At 37.5% G+C, this 22236-nt stretch overlaps 1 protein-coding gene across 2 annotated transcripts in view; it reads right to left on the reverse strand.

The window, feature by feature from the left end:
* Window positions 1-5134: 5134 nt before the first annotated feature.
* The window catches only part of gcgrb (glucagon receptor b), a 29875-nt gene continuing 12773 nt past the window's right edge, over window positions 5135-22236 (reverse strand). Inside the window, exons 2-14 of one of the 2 annotated variants that reach the window (XM_060860510.1) lie at window positions 18044-18143; window positions 15063-15153; window positions 14805-14912; window positions 14219-14313; window positions 13655-13761; window positions 12979-13135; window positions 12648-12807; window positions 12044-12104; window positions 10622-10691; window positions 9883-9971; window positions 9595-9754; window positions 7628-7669; window positions 5135-7542 (exon numbers count right to left, since the gene is read on the reverse strand). In XM_060860510.1, the coding sequence (XP_060716493.1) occupies window positions 7189-7542; window positions 7628-7669; window positions 9595-9754; window positions 9883-9971; window positions 10622-10691; window positions 12044-12104; window positions 12648-12807; window positions 12979-13135; window positions 13655-13761; window positions 14219-14313; window positions 14805-14912; window positions 15063-15153; window positions 18044-18094 (1545 nt within the window). In that variant the 5' untranslated portion in view covers window positions 18095-18143 and the 3' untranslated portion in view covers window positions 5135-7188. The remainder of the gene's footprint in view (window positions 7543-7627; window positions 7670-9594; window positions 9755-9882; window positions 9972-10621; window positions 10692-12043; window positions 12105-12647; window positions 12808-12978; window positions 13136-13654; window positions 13762-14218; window positions 14314-14804; window positions 14913-15062; window positions 15154-18043; window positions 18144-22236) is intronic. The other variant, XM_060860511.1, reaches the window with a different exon arrangement.

The following is a 22236-nucleotide window of genomic DNA, read 5'->3' on the forward strand; positions in this document are numbered from 1 at the left end:
CAAAATCATCAAAATAATGAAAAAAATAAAATGTAGAAAAGTTCCAGATATAAATTTAGTATAATTGAACAACAGGTTTGTGGAATTCAGAATATATATATATATATATTTAATTCATACTGTCATTTTTAACTATTAGTAACATTCAGTACAATAAAATATTTACCTTCTTTTCTGAATACTCGTATTTTATTTTTTAGCATAAAACCTTAAAATCTAACTATTATGAGTTATTGTTTTAATAATTCACTCAAAATTTACACTGGAACCAGTATTTCATTATCAGTAGAATTGTGAATTTCACTTCATAATGAAATTTACTCTCATTACTTTATAAACTTTAAATTTATACTTTAGGTTTTGAAAATGAGTCTCGTATCGACAACATATCATATCTGGTTTTAAACTTGTTACAATTGACATTTAAAAAAATTGCTATAGATTTCAAGAGTTCTATATAATAACTTAATATTTGCAATAAATTTCAGATCTATAATAAAAACTTCAGCTTTAGAAAATAACAAACCTCTGATTATACAATAATTATATTCTATAACCTTTTAAAAGAATATTTTAGTATCATAATAAAAATTCCCAAGTGAAAGTTTAGCAACAAAGCTTCAAACTGAGATGCAAACACAAGAATGTCAAAATCGTGCATGGTTTTTCAGCATTTCAATATCCTTACTCTAAATAGCCACTAAATATGCAAACTTAGAAAACTAAGCGCCATCACACACACATTTCACCAAAAATTATAACTTGTAACTAATCCTAGCTCCTGATTATAACTGAAAACTCAATATTGGTTGTTCACATCAGCTCCAGATCTGCAGTGATCATGGGAATGAAGGAATGTCCATTACAGTTCATTATAACTATTTGCCTTGCGTCTCCGTCACCACCCAGGACATGTTCATTAGCTCTTTAAACTAAACTACCAAACTACCACAGTATAGCCAATTACAAATAAACACCAAACACAAATTATTTACTGACTTATAATCTCTATTTCTCCTAAACGTGCGACTCTGGTGACCAAATACATATCTATAGAAAATGTAAAGAGTGAAAAGATAAATGACCATCATTTAATTAAAGCTAAAGTAGATGATAAAAACCAAGAAGTGTTTATGCACAGCTCCAAAGATTTGGCTGCAGGCTCCGTCCTTGAGGAGTCATTACCCTCAAGAAAGGACGAGAGAAACAAGAAGAGAATGAGACATTTGACTTCCAGTTATTTTTTTAACTAGTTAAAAAATTTTACTAAGGACAATGGCAAAAATGTCATAAATATGAATGATGTTAATCAAAAACACATGTTAGTTATACCCATATAGCTCACACATCCAGCTAGCACATGGAGCGTGTAGCTTGTTTGCTAACTGACATCAGATGTTTTTGTTCACTTGAGCTTAACGTATTTACCTACCATCAATATCATGACATGAGAAACAGAATAATTTGAAAACATTGTGACCTTTAATACTTCATATAATGCAGAATGTGTCATAAAGCATCTCTTCTTAAAGCCCATGGTATACAGTCCTTTGAGTTCTCGAGTTCTGTAGCAGCATCATGGTTTCTAAAGTGGCACAAAGCACATAGTTACTTCCTGTACTGCTGTAAAACGTAAACCACTAAGAGTATGTCGGAAGTGGGAATTAAATAACACTTTACACTTTGTTTACACTTTGATAAAGACTGAATTACTCCTGTTCGATGCCACCAAACATGTCTCATCAAGACGTCTCCAATCCACACAATAAATCCAAATATGAGGAACATTAATGAAGCTTCACATAATGGCTACATAATGTGTGACAAATGGGGCATGGCTGAGAATGGGCATTCTGGTAGCTCTCAAAGTGCCTTACTCCATTTTTGTCGTGTCAGCTTTTGGAGTTAATTTTCCAGCATTTATTGATAAGAACGAGGTGTGATATGATGTAAGTTTGGTCTTGGAGGACTAGAGGTGCTTCAGTCCTGCTGATGCTGCTGCTGCCGATGCTGCAGTGCAGTTCAAATACTTACACTGTTAATCCTGCTCAAACCTACAGAGCCTACTACTTCTGTAGAAGGTACAGAGGAACTTCCTGCCTGACAAAGTTGGAGTTATGGTACCCGAGTGTGTACTAACTATGTGAGCCTGTCCCTGATTTGTCGAATGGCTTAACTCTACTGAACTAATCCTATATGTGTGTAAATCCAAAAAGCTTGTTGACTACAGTATGTGGGCCTGGACCAGAGAGGCCAGAAATATACAAACTGTGACTTAAAGTCTAATGGCTGAAGTTTATAACTGTAGTAGCTGTTTATATGTTTTTTTAAATAATAATAACAACGAGTGAATTAATAAACCCAGCACCACATGGAAATCTTTGTTAATCTGAATTGTGTCTGAATGTACTATATGATGTGAAACTGTGAATCTTTTCCTTAGTCTCAATGTTGTTCATTGTGAAATTATCATTGCCTCTGGAAAAAAATCTGAATTGTGTTAGGAACTCGCTCATTTTGGGCATCGACAGGGTCTTTTGAATTGGGCCTGATGTAGCGTGTGTAAGCTGCTGAGGGCTAATAGCCCATTTATTTATTAATTTATTTATAAGTCAGCAGTTTAGGAGCAGTGGAGTTTAGTGAATGGTGGAGTCTGTGGAGCTGTTCTGATCCTGAACGAGTAAGGAATGTAGGCTGTTACAAAAAGTGCTGACTGTTACAAAGTGCTGACTATTACAGAACACTAACTGTAACAATTTTTTTTTTTACTGACTGCTATGAAGTGCTGACTATTACAACGTTCTGACTGTTACAGAGTGCAAACTGTTACAAAGTGCTGACTGTCACAAAACACTGACTGTTACATATTAGTGAGTGTTACAAAGTGCTGACTGTTACAGAGTGCAGACTGTTACAAAGTGCTGACTGTTAAAAAGTGCAGACTGTTACAAAGTGCTGACTGTTACAGAACACTGACTCTTACAAATTAGTGACTGTTACAAAGTGCTGACTGTTACAAAGTGCTGACAGTTTCAAACCTCTGAATTAAAATCCAAAAAAACAACAGTGCTGTGCTTTAAATTTAAATACAGCACAGCCAAAAAGGTGAAAAATCTACACACATATTCTCTGATTAGTAATGTATTCTTTGATTAAAAGCTAATTTATATATATGAAGTGCAGACTGTTACACAGCGAATGATGTTGCGCACGGAATAAATACATTTTTTTTGCATTGTTGACCTGATTAATTAAGCTAAACATGGCTTTAAGATATTCTTCAAGTATGAGGTGAAACTGTGAATCTTTTTCAAGGTCCCAAAGTCATTCAGTGTGAAATTATCATTGCTTCTGAATCAGGGAAATCTGTTCACAGAGTCCATGTTAATTAAAAGATCTCGCCTCATGAATTTAAATAGTGGTGCATTAAATTCAATAATTGAATTTTAGCTAAATTGCCTTAAACCTGCTCTTTGTGACGATATATACTACTATAGAGTAGTATCTGAAGAAGAATCTATTCAGCTGAGCAAATAGGAGAATTATTGGTTTGTGGGCATGGTTTGTTTTGTCTCAGCTGTAAACTACACCTCACAGTACCTCTGATGAAGCAGAGTTACTGTTCCTTACACCACAATAATTTCCCAACAATTAGTTTTTAATTTCTGTCCATTTAAAGGAGCATTAGGTAAGAGTGGACATTTTTTCCTAGGCTTAGATTAGCTCTTAGATTAGCGCTTAGATTAGCATCTACCCTCACAGCAGGTGCTGGTTTCTTGAATGGTGGTGTTAGTTCACATATCTTAAGTGAATTTATTGTCTTATCATGATACAGAAGTTCTCTGCTTGTTTTAGAGAAAGCTACAGAGCACTGTATAAAGGCTGAATGACTAACTTAGTGTTAGCATTTAAGCAGTTACAGTTTGCTCACTTGGCTCTTCAAGCACACAAACTTAAGTTATAGCAATTTTTTTCTCTTCACAGTTTCTCTGGCAGTTTGGTGGTCTTGAGATCTGAAACTCATAGCCTTCTGCTCCACTGAGTTATTATCAGCTAGCATCAGAACTCCATGTCTCCATGTTTATTGTTAGCATTTTAGCGTTTAGCTTTTGCCTATTTGGGCATTATAGTGACATTATAAAATGACTGACAAGTGAAGTGCATTTTTAGTTTTTTCAGTCACATAATAAACTCACTACAATAAAAACACCTGAAGGCTGTAGCCTCTCTCCTATAGTCTTTCCTGTAATGTAAAACGTAACATTTCAGCTTTACCTATGACTGTTACCTCTGATCAATACATGTTAAATGCTAACATGTCAAACGCTTTCTTTAATTTGCTCCTAGGGTACATCAGCCATACGAGTTACTATAGAAATAATAACGTGTTAGAATAAACACATTCATTTAAACCTGTGACAGAAAATGCGTTGACAGTCTGGTATACAGTGTGGTATATTTTTATTATACAATAATATAGTTAGTAATTATATGTACACACATTAAAACATAAAGAACTTCGTTATATTCACAGGTCCAATCTGAGCACATGACCTTAAGGCTTAGCTGTACATGACTACGATGACAACAAAGATGAAAACAATCAGTGCTGTGAGAGCCTCCAGATTGCTTCAGTGTAAAAAAAAAAAACTTCTCTGTCCCAGCTGAGGAAGTGTCTACACGCCTTTAATAGGCATTAATGTGTAAACAGGAGCTAAATCTGGCTACTGTCGACATTCCTTGTAAAATTAATGAGTGGGCGGGTGTCTTACGATGGGAGCGCTTAGTTTGGGTGACCCCCAGGTCACTTTTTTAGTGTGTGTTTGTGTGTGATGTGAGTTTACAAAGTGTGTTGTTTGTTTCCTGTCCGGTGGAGGTGGGCGTCACGTCTCAAAAGGTTTACAGCACAGACGGAATTTAGGCGGAATTTATTGCTGATAGAGATAACCATTTCTAACTGGAGAGCAGTGTTGGCTGGAATCCAAGCTCTTGTGTGTGTGTGTGTGTGTGTGTGTGTGTGTGTGTATTTAGTGTTCTCTAAGTACCTGTGATTTATGACCAGACCTCTTCAGAAACCAAGTGAAGTTCCCAGCGCTGCACATGTTTTAGTAATCATGATAACTCACACACGTCCTTGACTAGGTCACGTCTTTTTATTATAATATTTTCTCTCTTTTTTCTTTCATTTACAAACAAAAAAGTGACATACGTATAAATAACTTTATCACGTTATATCTTTTTGTCACAGCTTAAATGACATGCCCTCCTCAATAAAGCACTATTGGACACACAAAAGAAAGCAGACACACTGGAGACACACACAATATCATCAGCGGCATTGTAATAAATACTTTATCAACAGTGACACAGCGAGCACCGGGTTTAAAAGGTGTGCAACCTCCAACAAAATCCACCAAAAGTATCACAAGTGTGTACGTCCGAGCATTCAGGAATTTTAGACCCAAAAAGCCACCAGAGATTGAAGTATAAAAAGAAAATACACACAGGACATTGAGGAGAAATGTGTTTCCCATCCTGTTTAATTTATGACCTGAATGGGAGAGAGAAAGAGGAGAGAGAGAGAGAGAGAGAGAGCGAGTGTTGTCATTCATTACCTAATGGAGACTTCATCCCTTTCACAGCATTATGAAGACCTGAAAATGGTGTGAGGACATAGTTCTTGGTTCCTCTTATTGAATTATGATTAGGATTAGTTTTTACCTCACAATGTTATAATATCAGGAATGTTTTTTTGCTGTGGGTGTGGCCACAGGAATGACACAAACGAGTAGCTGCCACCCTTAAAAATAGCCGTTTTCACCCCTGTCTCTTCAGCTGTAGTACTCTCAACACCAAGCTGCCAGTATATAAAGTTATGTCAGTATTTTCACAGGGAACCTTTCACAGTTGCTACTTACAGAAATTTTATTTTCAATGTTTAATCAATTTATTGTCCTCATTTACTCATTTTATTATATATATTATATATTATTACTAGATTAATTCTGATGAACTCAGATTTGTTTCACCCAAACAACAATTTTTTTATGGGTATATTTAATAAATTGGATTACTGTAGTTAACTAGGTTTAATGCTGAAGTCTGGTGTGCATCACTTATGAGGACTTTGCAGATACCCCTACCTTATGGGGACCAAAAAAAAAAAATATATATCAGAAGGCATGATGGAAACACTGGTTAGGTTTGTGATCAGGACTTGTTTACAATTTTCTAAAGAAGGGCAGCAGCTTTTCTCCTGAAACACACAATCATCATGGATGCTTTTATTTGGCCAACAAAACCCAATGGACATTAAACTCTGATACGGAAAGGGCTTATTTCCCCCTTTGTGTAGAATTTCTGAACTGTAATGATGCAGTGTGTGTGTGTGTGTGTCGAGTTACGTTTTTTATATATCAACCTCAATGGTACCAGAAATATTTTGACACAATAACACAGGACACCATGAAGGAAATGCATTGAAACATGGATAAACTATTGCCATTTTCATCCATGTGGAAGGTTTGGGTCATTTTGGGTCCTTGTAAGGTCATAAATACACAATTGTATGTTAGGTCAATTTTAAAATTTAATCCTGTGATGAGATTTTCAGCTCTGCTGGCTGCTTGCTCGGGGCGAAAACGAAACCCGATTCATCAACAGTTGATACAGGGAGTCGAATACCAGCTTGAACATCTGTTCATTTGCTAGGAGCCACATTAAGTTGTAATTTTTAAATTGTCCTACTGAGCAAGTGGTCATGAAATTTTCCATAATGCACCGTGAACATTTGTGTTTTAACATTCAGAAATATCGTCAACGTGAATGCCTCATCGTGAAATAAAGTCGAAGCTTTGTGGCTTTGCGTGCTAAGTCAGAACCATATGAACTGACTAGCTAGCTACTGATCTACCTGCAATAGCTTAAAGATGTCATGTTCTCTTTTTTATTTACATAAAGCCACAATTTGGAATACAGCGAAATATTCGCACCCTGGCATTATTTACTGCAGTATGATGGCTAGTGAGGGTCAAAAAACACACTGTATGTCCAGCAGAAACCCCACCCCTCCCTTTGCAAAACAGGAATGATGTTCCTGGTGTGCACCATTTTTCGATCACCAGAAGCTGTTCATATCCCCTTTTTAAAACAGATTACCATCAAAAACCTCAAGAGGTAAATTTTTTTTTACACATCACATTCCTCTGTCCCTATTGGATGGTTTGTGTTGTGAATTCGCTCCTCTAAGCAGATGTCCTCGGTCAGAGAGCTGCAGTTACTAGTGCCCTCCTGAAGCCCTGCCCTGCTGATCCCTTGCGCCAGGCTTGCACCGTTCCGGCAGATAATCACAAGATGGCGGCTCTCCTCTGTGGGCGGGGCTGAAGCTGCAGAGTCAGGGGTGTCTGAACGTTCCGGCGGTAAAGGCATGTTGACACTAGCACCCTTCCCATGAGCCGTTTGGCTGTGCGTGTTGCGATATTCCTCCTCAATGTCTTTCCCAAGCTTCCAACGCTTCCATCGCTTCAACATCTCATTCTGTACCTGGACATTACGGAGATTATTTCAAATGAAAAACATTACTAACATGACGGACTTATTGACTTCAAACCAAACACGGAGTTCTCACCTCTTTGTTAACAAAGCAGTACAAAATGGCCACCAGCAAACCCTGTGTGTGGAGAGAGAAGAACGTAAGGCAAAATTATTACAAGGTTTAATCAATGTGAATTTTATCTAGTTAGCTAAACTGGCTAAATCAGTACATTTAACTTACTGTCACAGCAATAGTTTTTACAACAGTCTAATCTAATGTCTGTCTGTCTGTCTGTCTGTCTAATAAGAAGTTTATTTCCACATTGATGATGACGAGGAGGAGAAAGACAGTCAGCTAAGTTAGCAAGCTAGCACTAACCACCTGTTATAACTTTGGCTACTTTGCTTTATTAACAAAACCAGTACAATTAACTGAAAGGCAGATTCTTACAAGAGCCAAGTCAGAATACCAGCAACCTCCTGAGGTAACTACAGTATCTCAGAGAACATTTTTGTAAATATTTTATTACAACTTTTAATGTGACAACACTGATGAAATGACACTTGTCATTACAATGTATGTAGTGAGTGTTCAGCTTATATAACAGTAAATTTGCTAATACAGTAAATTTGCTGTCCCCTCAAAATAACTCAACACACAGCCATTAATGTCTAAACCACTGGCCACAAAAGTGAGTACACCCCTAAGTGAAAATGTTCAAATTGGGACCAATTAGCCATTTTCTCTCCCTGCTGTCATGTGACTCGTTGTTGTTACAAGGTCTCAGGTGTGAATGAGGAGCAGATGTGTTAAATTTGGTGTTATCGCTCTCACTCTCTTATACTGGTCACTGGAAGTTCAACATGGCACCTCATGGCAAAGAACTCTCTGAGGATCTGAAAAAAGAATTGTTGGTCTACATAAAAATGGTGTAGGCTATAAGAAGATTGCCAAGACCCTGAAACTGAGCTGCAACATGGTGGCCAAGACCATACAGCGGTTTAATAGGACAGGTTCCACTCAGATCAGGCCACGCATTGGTCCACCACAGAAGTTGAGTGCATGTGGTCTAGACATTGTGTTTGGGAAATAGACGTATGAATGCTGCCAGCATTGCTGCAGAGGTTGAAGGGGCGGGGGTTCAGCCTGTCAGTGCTCAGACCATACGCCACACACTGCATCAAATTGGTCTGCATGGCTGTCATCACAGAAGGAAGCCTCTTCTAAAGATGATGCACAAAAAAGCCCACAGTTTTCTGAAGACAAGCAGACTAAGGACATAGATTACTGGAACAATGTCCTGTGATCTGATGAGACTAAGATAAACTTATTTGGTTCAGATGGTGTCAATCATCTGAGGGAACCATGAATGCCAACATGTCCTCTGACATGCTGAAACAGAGCATGATCCCCTACCTTCGGAGACTGGGCCTCAGGGCAGTATTCCAACATGATAACGACTCCAAACACACCTCAAAGACGACCACTGCTTTGCTAAAGAAGCTGAGGGTAAAAGTGGTAGACTGGCCAAGCATGTATCCAGACCTGAACCCTATTGAGCATCTGTGGGTCATCCTCAAACAGAAGGAGGAGGAGCACAAGGCCTCTAACATTCACCAGCTCTGTGATATCATCATGGAGGAGTGGAAGAGGACTCCGGTGGCAACCTGTGACACGCTGGTGAACTCCATGCCTAAGGCAGTGCTGGAAAATAATGGTGGCCACACAAACTATTGACACTTTGGGCCCAATTTGGACATTTTCACTTAGGGGTGTACTCACTTTTGTGGCCAGTAGTTTAGACATTAATGGCTGTGTGCTGAATTATTTTGAGGGGACAGCAAATTTACACTGTTATACGAGCTGTACACTCACTACTTTACAGTGTCATTTCTTCAGTGAAAAAATATAATAAAATATTAACAAAAATGTGATGGGTGTACTCACTTCTGCGACATACTGTATGTCAGGTTAGCTAACCTAGCATCATCAGTAAAAGATCATTAAGTGCAGATTGTTACAGCTTTTTACAAATAACCTTTTGCTTCTAAAAAGGTCACCTTTTGACCTCTGACCTGGAAAGAGCTGAAGAAAAGGTCATAGAAGAGGCGAATGAGCCGCAAGAGAGATTCTCTGTCCACGGACTCATCGATGACGAAGGTGAAGAGGATGGCGTGAATCCCCAACAGTGGAATCAGCGTAAGTGTGGATTTAGCCAATCTGATGAGATTTTTTTAAATACAATACATTATATGTATTATAGATATGATAATATATTATATTGTAATATCTATATCTAATTTGTGATATCTTTTCTCAAACTATACAGGAAGCAATGGAGTCATTACCTGAACTTATAGTCCGTGTACCTCATCTGATGAGCTTTAAGTTTGGACATCAGGATCTTTATAATTCTAATAAATATAAAGAAATTAATCTGAAGAAAGAGAGAAAGTGGAGTGAGAGTAGAAGAAAAAAAATGCTGTTTGTAAGGCATTATTTATGCAAGCAAAACAAACTCTGAAATAATGGTTTTGGATTCTGAAGCTAATAACTGGGTGTTCACTCTAAAAGAAACACATAAGAACATGTGCATGGTGTGAACCTGTTAGCACATGTGTTAGCAACCTGTTAGCTAGTTAACACTGTCCAACTGGCGAAAATTGGGGAACACACAATAACAGCAGGGAGCTTGTAACATGTTACTGAACTTCATCCACAAAGCCAATCTGGAAGTATCAAAACTGATAGCTGTTATTCGCACCATATATTGTGGACAGACACAAGTGCAAATAGGCAATCATTCTGCAGCCTTTCCAGAATTTAAATGCGTAGAAGATACTGACTCTGGAAGCAAAGGGTGGAACTAATTTACCCCATGAACAAGTGTGTAATTGTGACATACAGGACCTAATGCCCTAAAGGGTATAAAGTGAAAAGGAACGAATGGGTAAGAGATCTATGTATAACAGTGATTAAGAACCAACTTGATATCTTCTTCACTACTGTCTTGTACTATGGGTTACTGAGCTGTTGCTGCTTTTTCTAGTTTCTGAGGTAAGTCATATATAAGTCTGTTTGTCTTACCAGATAGGCAAACAAGATGGGCGAGCGGATGATCCACCAGTAGCCCATGTTTACATTCTTCTCCCAGCATCTGCAAACACAATACAAATGAATCACAAACGGGATTTAACACCGCAGCTGTAAACACATTCCGCATGTGACTGAGTCCAGATCATATGCTCATTAATCACACACCATTTTTCAGCTTCTAAGTACATGCAGGAGAACACGAGGACTTCAGCTTGTGCTGGTCAGCATGTAGTCGATAATGCATATAGTGATAATGTAAATTTGATGGATAATTTGTTAGCCATGAAGTGAAGAATTGTTTTCTACCTTGGACACATCTGCTATGCTATGTAAATGTTTCAGTTGTTTGCTAACCCGGTTGCCATGGTAGCTGATTAATCTCACCTGTTGTTTCTTACACCTAATGAGTGTCAAAATCATTTCTAAGCCACGTTTCCTTATTCACATCCATCTATTGTTTAATATTTAATTATTTTTGACTCAGACTAAACCTAATACACACTTTCATTCCTCATCTGCATGATTTTGACCCTGATTCCCAACATTATATACACAAACACTGAATATTTTCATTCAATGAATTTTTCATTTGAAATATCCTAGGAGTCCTACATGGAACTAATGAAAATTTTACACTTCTAAGTAACTTTTCTCGATGAACCCGTGAATAACTTTCCTACTGTTTCTCAGTATACTTGTACTGGAAGAACGATTACTGCCATAATGAGTCGGTATAATGGGAGGATTTCCTCTACTGCAGGTGTTGGATAATATGACAGAACTGAACTAGTTTTTGATTTAGAACATCTTTATTTTATCACCTTATAAGAGCTCTGTGCTCTAACACCTCCCAGACTGAGCACCAGCAGGTTAGTCACATGGGCAGGAAGTGATAAAAATAAAATCCAATTATTTCTCAAATGAAAAATGATATTATTCAATAGGTAGAAACCAAAGACACAAAATAGACACGAGTGGTATTCTGCAACATCACCACGGCAACCAGATCAGGTGCTTGTTATTAATGTCGTAGCAAGTTTTATGTTTCTACAAGCTGCACTTTAAAAAAGTGCCTTTTGCTTTAAAGTGTGATTTTTTTCATGCTAGCATGAAATTGCTATTATTCTTGCTGGGTTGTCTTTTACTCATTAGATTAACTTTAAATAGGTTAGCTTTCACAGGCTATGTTAGCTTTCACTGGCTATGTTAGCTTTCACTGCTTTAGTGGAATGTACAGCTAAAACGACTGGTAACACTAGCACTTACGCAAGCACCACCCAAGGTTGGCCACACCCACTTTGCCATAAAAGGAAGAGAACTAATTACATATAGGTGCTGATACACCAATTCAAAAATCAATAGCAGAATTAATTATATCAAATTGGTGAAGGGTTGAAAGTTTTCAGTACTTACAGATCATTTTCATACAGATACTTCAATGTCGCCCACGGCAACACGAATATCACCGGCGCACCTAGAATAAAAAAGGGGAAGTCTATGAATATGCGAATACTATGAATATGTAATATAAACATTAATTCATTCATTTAGACACAGATGTCACTTCCAGTCCGCATTCAGATGTACAATTGCAACCCTGATTCACGAAAGGAGGCGTGGTCTTTTTAACTGTCAGTCTCATCAAAGAAGGTGTGGTCTCTGTAACAGTCAGTCTCACTAAAGGAGGCGTGGTCTTTTTAACTGTCAATAAGGAGGCGTGGTCTCCAACTGTCAGTCTCACTAAAGGAGGCGTGGTCTCTGTAACAGTCAGTCTCATTAAAGGAGGCGTGGTCTTTTTAACTGTCAATCTCACTAAAGGAGGTGTGGTCTCTTTAATGGTCAGTCTCACTAAAGTAGTTTTGGTCTCTTTAACTTTCAAACTCACAAAAAGCGGCGTGGTCTCTAACTGTCAGCATCACTAAATGAGGTGTGGTCTTTTTAACTGTTACAGATGGTAGCACATATCCACAAACACAAACTATCACACACACTCACACACACTCTCACACACACACACCCCAGCCGATGCACAGGTACACGTAGAAGTAGTTTCTCTCTGAGAAGACGGTTATGACCAAGAGGCTGTGCAGGTACAAACCCTCCACCAACAACCAGTAATTATTCGCTATCACACTGTACTGCATCATCACCATGGCAACCCGACATCCTGCAGTTATCTGTCATTATTACAAAAGAACAGTTTCATTCATAGTAAATATACAAACTCTGTTTCTGTTTAATGTTTCAATGTCATGACAGTTTTTATAAGTAAAATGCGAAAATATGTTAAAATGTTTTATAAAAATGTTATATATTTGTCTTTTGTGTGTGTGTGTGTGTGTGTGTACCTTGATGTCAAACATGCTCTGGTCCTGGTTGTGGTATTGTCCTGTCTGTGTGTTGATCAGATCCAGCAGTGCGTCTTTCACCAAGATTGACACGGCACGCAGGATGAATGAGCCGAACAAATTCATGTGAATGTTGTTCCTCATACAGTGTAACTTCCTGTACAATCACACACACACACACACACACACACACACACACACACACACACACACACACAGAGTTCATTCCTGTTCTCACTCCTGTTACAGCAGCTCTATACATTCCCTCATTCCCTTAACAGCTTCTCTTTATTCTTTCTCTTAAAATTAATTACACAAAAACAACACAGCTTGTCATGTTACCATAGAAACCGTAAAGTTCTCTGTCCTGAAGGCATCAGAAACTTAAAGTTACAGCACTGAAAGTGCTGACACTGGAGACTCCTTCCATACATAATACATAAACATCTCCTTTTATAAAACCACCATACTATCAAATACACACATTATTAATGTATATCTGTGGAGCGCTTGCTGTTAAAGTTCCTGTGTATGAGCTGTTACTATGGAAACTAACACAGTAGAGCAAGTGCATTAATATAAACCATGACAGTTTTTGGAAAACAGCTGTGAATTTGAATCATTGTTTGTGTGTGTGTGTGTGTGTGTGTGTGTGTATGTGTGTGTGCATTTTCACCTGAAGGCTGCAAGGATTCCAAGAGCAAGGACCAAAGCTGCCAGAGAGAGTGAATAACCAACTGTATACATGACCCTGAATTTACTTACAATCCGCCAATACTCTTCCTACACACACACACACACACACACACACACACACACACACACACACACACACACACAGTAAGAAAACAGTTCTGTTTAAATAACACTTAAACATTCTATTAAATCAGCCAAAAGCCTTGAAGCTACAATGCTTCAATAACACTATGTTTCAGTATAAGTCTCAAGCCATGCCCACTTTTCCAGTGATGTCACACTATGAAACATGAAGTAGATGTTATCGTGTAGCTAACTGCTGGAATGTTATTCACATTTTTTTCATTATAAATCCACCCCCCGGTGGCCACGCCTACCGAAGATGAAAGTTTGTAGGAGAAATTGGAAATTGGAGCTAAACATTAAAAGTGATTTGGATCAGGAACAAAGGTTTATATACTGAGCTTAAAATAAGTAAGAACATCTCTGAACATCTAACGTCTTAGTCAGTTATCCACAGTAATATAAATAGATGTCATCTCACCAGTCGCACGTCATTCTCGTCACACTCTGTGGTGTTTTTCCCGTTGGCCCATCTACCGTCTGCACCACACACTCGATACACTTTACCCTGCTTAACTACACACACACACATGCATATACACACACACACACACACACAGGAGGATAGTTCAGATGCATATTTGATGGATAATTTGTTAGCCATGAAGCTACAGAAGCATGTTTCCTCTGGATTCACACAGTAAATCATTTAATTATTTATTCGTTTTATTTAGTTTAGTGTATATATATATGTATATATATATATATATGTATATATATATATATATGTATATATATATATATATATACATATATGTATATATATACATATATACATATATGTATATATGTATATATATACATATATGTATATATACATATATATATATATGTATATATATATATATATGTATATATATATATATATATATACATATATATATATATATATATATATATATATATATATATATATATATATATATATATATATATATATATATGTGTGTGTGTGTGTGTGTGTGTGTGTGTGTGTGCGTGTGTGTGTGTGTGCATGTGTGTCTCACCTTTGCGATACCACGGCAGATACCACGGACAGGAAACGTTAACGATGGAGCCAGGCAAGCCATCAGGCCAACATGTGTAGTGATCAAAAGTCCTGTTACACACAAAACCTGATAAAGAAACACACACATTATATTTATTTTACTCAGTTGCTGAATTAATGGCTTCAGCATACAAAATGCCTCAGTGTGTGTATGTGTGTGTGTGTGTGTGTGTGTGTGTGTGTGTGTGCATGCATGAGTATGCGAGTGTTTTTTTACCTCTAGCAGGTGGGCTGCTGCTGAAGCTCTGAATGCATTCATTCCTGTAGATGGCCCATTGCTCTCGTAGCTCCTTCAGAGCCAAACAGACCTACAGAGAGACGTCACACACCAAACTGTTAAAGAATGTGGACACACACACGTATACACATATGCACACACCCCACCTACACACACACACACACACGTATACATATACGCACACATTCCACCTACACACACACAAGCACACACAAGCACACACAACACACACACGCACACACTCACACACACACACACAAACAGCTGTAATGATTCATCCAATTATCACCTACACAATAGCCCCGTGAACACTATATCACTATATCACATCATCAGGAGTTTTATTTCTGTCTTATTTCCCCAGATACTAACAGCTGCATGTGTGCATGTGATTATTGCATGTCATTATTTATTAAAGAACCAACGCTCACAGCCATGAGCCATTTTAATCCATTTATCTTTATAAAAAGCAACTATACTATACTATACTATACTGTAATATACTATACTATACTATACTATACTATACTATACTGTAATATACTATAATATATTATCTTCCCCATTCTACCAAGACATGTAATGTATGTATTATATTACACACTACTATACATATTATAAGATAGCTGAAGTCTAATCTAGCTCTAATCTAATCTTTGGTCTTCTGCTTTATTCCTCCATTCCATTCTTTTCTCATCTTGGCTCACTGTCTTCTTCTGATCCTCATCACATTTCAAGTGCAGCAGGAAATATAAGATTAGTTTTATTTTATACAAAGCTGAACATCAATAATTCAACTTCTTAAAATTAAAACAGATAAAAAAGGCCACTCAATCAGGTCCAACGCAACACTTTCACTTTGTACAGTATCTTAAACACATCAAAAGGCTTTTGTATTTATTTATAAAGCTAAGAGTGTAATGCTGCTGTAGTATGAGACTGTGTAGAGTAAAATTGTGTAGTGTAACACTGTGTAGTGTAACATTGTGTAGTGTAACACTGTGTATTGTAACATTGTATAGTGTAACATTGTGTACTGTAACATTGTGTAGTGTAACATTGTTTAGTGTAACATTATGTAGTGTAACATTGTATAGTGTAACATTGTTTAGCGTAACATTATGTAGTGTAACACTGTGTAGTGTAACATTGTGTAGTGTAACATTGTTTAGTGTAACACTGTGTAGTGTAACATTGTGTAGTGTAACATTGTTTAGTGTAACATTGTGTAGTGTAAAACTGTGTAGTGTAACATTGTGTAGTGTAACATTGTGTAGTGTAACATTGTTTAGTGTAACACTGTGTACTGTAACATTGTGTAGTGTAACATTGTTTGGTGTAACATTATGTAGTGTAACATTTTGTAGTGTAACACTGTGTAGTGTAACACTGTGTAGTGTAACATTATGTAGTGTAACATTGTGTAGTGTAACATTGTGTGGTGTAACACTGTACAGTGTAACATTGTGTAGTGTAACATTGTATAGTGTAACATTGTGTAGTGTAACATGGTGTAGTGTAACACTGTATAGTGTAACACTGTGTAGTGTAACATGGTGTAGTGTAACACTGTATAGTGTAACACTGTGTAGTGTAACATGGTGTAGTGTAACATTGTGTAGTGTAACACTGTGTAGTGTAAAACTGTGTAGTGTAATATTGTGTTATGTAACATTGTATAGTGTAACATTGTATAGTGTAACATTGTGTAGTGTAACACTGTATAGTGTAACATTGTGCAGTGTAACACTGTGTAGTGTAACATGGTGTAGTGTAACATTGTATAGTGTAACATTGTGTAGTGTAACATGGTGTAGTGTAACATTGTATAGTGTAACATTGTGTAGTGTAACATTGTATAGTGTAACATTGTGTAGTGTAACATGGTGTAGTGTAACACTGTATAGTGTAACACTGTGTAGTGTAACATGGTGTAGTGTAACATTGTGTAGTGTAACACTGTGTAGTGTAAAACTGTGTAGTGTAATATTGTGTTATGTAACATTGTATAGTGTAACATTGTATAGTGTAACATTGTATAGTGTAACATTGTGCAGTGTAACACTGTGTAGTGTAACACTGTGTAGTGTAACATGGTGTAGTGTAACATTGTATAGTGTAACACTGTGTAGTGTAACATGGTGTAGTGTAACATTGTGTAGTGTAACACTGTGTAGTGTAACATGGTGTAGTGTAACATTGTGTAGTGTAAAACTGTGTAGTGTAATATTGTGTTATGTAACATTGTATAGTGTAACATTGTGTAGTGTAACATTGTATAGTGTAACATTGTGTAGTGTAACATGGTGTAGTGTAACACTGTGTTATGTAACACTGCTGCTGGTGAACATGCTGTTATGTAGAACAATGTGAGTTTCATCCATCTCTGTTTATCTCTTTAACCATCTGCCTGAATGTGCAGGAACGTGTCAGTGATAATGATTTTAAATAGGTAAAGGGTAAGAAAAAGCCTACATTTCTGCATTCCCGCGTGTGTGTTTGTGTGTGTGTGTGTGTGTGTGTGTGTGTGTGTGTGTGTGTGTGTGTGTGAGTGAGTGCGTGCGTGTCCGTTATGCTTCAATGCTCTTCAACTTGATGTGAATGACAATGTGAATGTGAGTGTTAATCTTTGTGTATGTTTTGTGTATCTGTCTGTGTGTATGTGTGTGCGCACGCATGTATGTTTGGTGTAGCACTAAATAGCTACAGAAATTATTATGTCAACCAAATGATTATGTCATCTATGTCAACTTTTGTGTATATGTCAATCTATCCCCAACTGGTTTACATTTAGCCACGCCCACAAAACATTAAAGTTACTAACAGTAACAGTAACGGTAGTCTTTTGATACCACTGAAGTTTATGATGTTAGTGCGTATATTATCCCATTAACACTAACGCTGTAACAAAGCATCACTCATGTTGTCTAGGACAAACCCTGAAAAGGTGAGTGTGTTACCTGTGTGTGTGACGAGAATGTTAACAGGATCAGGAGCAGCCGCAGGAACATCCCTCAGCCTGTGAGTCAGATCATCACTCTGCCACCATCAGCATGTCACCTACAGGAAGAGGAAGTTCAGTTCATCTCAGATCATCTGTGGACAAAACATGTTATTTCCTGTTTGCACAAACATTCTAGCTGCCCTCGTTATTCCTCTCTGTCTTTAAGCTAACAAAAGTCACGTTACTGAGAAACATGTTACTCCTCTTTCTTCCTTGGAATGTTACAAAGATCTGACATTGGAGACTGCTGTCAGAAACGTCCCACAAAACGTTCATCACATCATAGACTTGTTTGTGAGGTGAATCCGCTGTACGCGTCCCTATGGACCAGCTGTTGCTATGGAAACGATAAAGTATCAGAACAATATAATATATGTTAATATGTTAATAATATAAACCTGTGCTACAGTAGAAGCCACTGATCTGGAGTCAAGACCAGATGACCAATCAAAGTCCAGAACACAGCAGCTCTGTAGTGTTAATATAATAACCAATAAGATCGGCTTTTCTCGGATGTCTCAGACATAATGTACACATAATGTACAATTTGATTCTCTGGATTTTTATTTGGGATTTTATTTTATTTTTATTTATTAAAAATAAATTTTAAGTTCAATTTTAAGTTTAATTTTTACTTCAGTATTTAAAATGAACTGTCTTTAAAGCTGTGAGACGTTTTGTACTTGTACCCAGAATTCAGGAACAACTCATTTTTTTCGAGTGAATTAAAAAATGCATGGTGCTAGCTCAGGGATTAAGGTTCTTTATTCCCAGCACCGACTCAGAGCTCGTAGATTATAGGGCCCTTGAGCACGACCCTTAACCTTTAAAGGCTCGGATGCTCAGATCGTTTCCTACTAAGCCTTCTTTCTCATGCATGCCTCGGTGCATGGGCCAAACAATAGTGCTATCATGAGTAAAATACACACTTTATGGTTTCCTCAGCCATAAATAAGACTACATGTGTGGTGTATATGGTGTGTAATCATCATAATCATCATCATCATCATCATTATCATCATCATACTCGTCTAGTCTAAAGTAATACAATACCCAGGAAGTGTGTGAGCGGGCAGGCATGAGAGTGTGTGTCTCTCAAACACACAACGACAGAATGTCATGTAGCACAAAGGCAGCTTTTTAATGAGTACAAAACATTTTACAGCTTTAAAGACAGTTCGGTTTAATTACTGAAGTAAATATTTTATTTTAAGAACCCAGAAAAAACTCCAGAGAACCACAATGTACCATGTCATTTAATTATAAACTTGTTTTCTCAGACATCTGAGAAAAGCCAATATTATTGGTTATTGTGTATATTAACACCACAGAGTGTAGAGTTCTTGACTCTGATTAGTCATCAGGTGTTGATGAATTCTACAGAACAGTGGCTTTGGTTGTAGCACAGGTTTATATTAAAGCGCTCCCTCTGATACGTTATCGTTTCCATAGCAACAGCTCATTCACAGGAACACGTACAGTGGAATCCCCTCTACAATCTACAGCCGTTATAACGTGAGATAAGGGTGTTCAGCAGTATTAAATGTAACTATAAATAGATAAATTGGTAAATTCATTTTTTGGTATCAGGAACTCAACCAGAACTAAAGAAACTGTTAACGGTTTACTGTAATGTTACAGGTACTGATACAGCTGAATTCGGACTTAAAGAAATGATGTTAAACAGAAAGGGTAAAGTTCTGACAGAACATTGACAGTACTGACAGTACAGTACACACTCTAACCACATGAAGCACAAACAACAGAATGACTCAGAGGTGCTTGGCCCCAATGATTGCTGCTGGCCGCCAGACACCATGTTTGTGTTTGGAAGCATAAATTTCCACTCAGCTTTCATCATGGTGACATCTAGGTGACCTCTGGAAGGACCTCCCGAAGTCCACGCTGCTCTCGAAGTGGGAGAACAGAACGGAATCTGAAACGTTTCTGCAAAAAACACCTTAAGAGTGGAAACATTTTTTGGCTAAAACGTTTCAAATTCCATTCTGTTCCACGTCGTGCTGCCAGAGGTCTGACTTTCTGCTGATTGCTACTAAAGGGAACAACTTCAGTATTCCAACATGATGTAAAGGCCAATATCTGTCACACACACAGTCAAAAGTATCGGATATACATATATATATATAAATATGTGTGTGTGTTTGTATGTTTGTGTGACACATCCACACAAAGTCTGCATACTAATGCTCAGTTGGTGAAAGCCTGTGTTTCTCACAGAAAGATCTACACACACACACACACACACACACACACACACACACTCACACACACACACACTCTCTCTCTCACACACACACACACACTCACACACACACACACATACTCACACACACACACACACTCACACACACACACACACACACACACACACACACACACACACACACACACTCTCTCTCTCACACACACACACACTCACACAAACCCACATACATGCCTTTAACTTAGTGGGTCCCAGAGTGCAGATCTAATTTGACAGCTTGCGTTCTGAAGATGTGAAACAAATTATCTGCTGTGTTGCAGTAATTACATTTCTGTGTCTGATCCACAGCAACTGTGCTTTCACTCTCTCTCTCTCTCTCTCTCTCTCTCTCTCTCTCACACACACACAAACACACACACAGCAGGCTTCAAAAAAGCAGCAGTGACTCAAACTGTTGTAGCTGCCACAGATAACACAATCGATAACATCACTCTATATTTGGTCACTTTACTAATACACTGTTTGCTTTGAGAATACACTCTTCAGCACAAAACACAGAGAGATAGATAAAGAGATCAAGAGAGAGTGATAGAGAGAGAGAGAGAGAAAGAGAGAGAGAGAGAGAGAGAGAGAGAGAGAGAGAGAGACTCTTCACTGTTCATGTTTATTAAATGACAATAAAAATGTTGCTCATTTAAACCAGTGCAATAAATTTCAGATAAACTAAATCACCTGAAATTAAATTGTTCATTCTTCAAGATGGAAAAAGTCACAAAGACCTAAAGTTTCACTGTCGCTAAAAAACAAAACACAAACCAGAGACGGAAAGAAGTTCACTTAGAATCAGAGGTGAGAGGTGTTAGCATACTGAAATAAAAAGGTGATAATGTATGTGTGTGTGTGTGTGTGTGTGTGTGTGTGTGTGTGTGTGTGTGTGTGTGTACGTGTGTGTTAGTGTAAAATCACATATACAGAGAAGCATAACAAGAGAAAGTAACAGATACTGAAGATAAACATTATGCAAATATATTTTCTGAAAAATCACACGTGTGTGTGTGTTTGTGTGTGTGTTTGTGTGTGGTTCTCTCATGAAAGAACTTGTTCTTAGTCTGAAATTCCTGCACAGCTCTGTGTGTGTATAATTCACAATGTGAGCGCATTAGCACTAATGAAATATGGCACTAAGATGAGATTCAGGCAGCGCGGCTAAGACGTATTAGCGCTGACCGTGCGTGTATGCGTGTGTCTCGGTGTGTTTAAACATATTTACGTGAGTTCAAACAAGAGTTCTAAACCCCCTTATTAAAAGTGCCTTAGCAGCCTGAGTGTGTGACTAAGTGCGATAAGCTTGAGATTTAACCATAACACTTAACACACTTAAGCGCCTGATGCTAGCAAAGTTCATATTATTAATCAATAATATGCTAGCTGTTTCATTTCTCACTGAACAGAAGATAAATTAAATAAAAGTGTGTAGATGAAATGCTGCCACATTTTCTCTTACTAACATTAAAATGAACCGAGGTGGCAGTTTGTAAAGTTTGTAAACTTATAGTAGCTTACAGTATCCTTCAAAAAGTTGCCAATGTTTCTTCATAGTAGAGCAAATGAAATTTACAGAAATGCTAATTTACCATGTTGTGGTTTTGTTATTGTAATCACACAAGTAACCTCAAGCGCTTTTTCATCAGCTGCTGCAAATATTCATGTAGCTTCATACTGACGATATTTTAGACTCCTGCTAGATTTCTTTCTCTTGCTTTCATGTTACCTCATATCACAATGGACATCAACAAAAAACACACCAATGCCATCGTCAGTCCACATTCGCAGTCCCGGTTTCTTTCTTTTTTTCAGGTTGCACTGCAAAGTGATTGTGTCTAAGATGCTGTTGAAGAAGTTAGACATAATTTAAAAACCCTCAG

This window comes from Tachysurus vachellii, chromosome 24 (genome assembly GCF_030014155.1).
Source record: "Tachysurus vachellii isolate PV-2020 chromosome 24, HZAU_Pvac_v1, whole genome shotgun sequence".
Taxonomy (NCBI): Eukaryota; Metazoa; Chordata; class Actinopteri; order Siluriformes; family Bagridae; genus Tachysurus; species Tachysurus vachellii.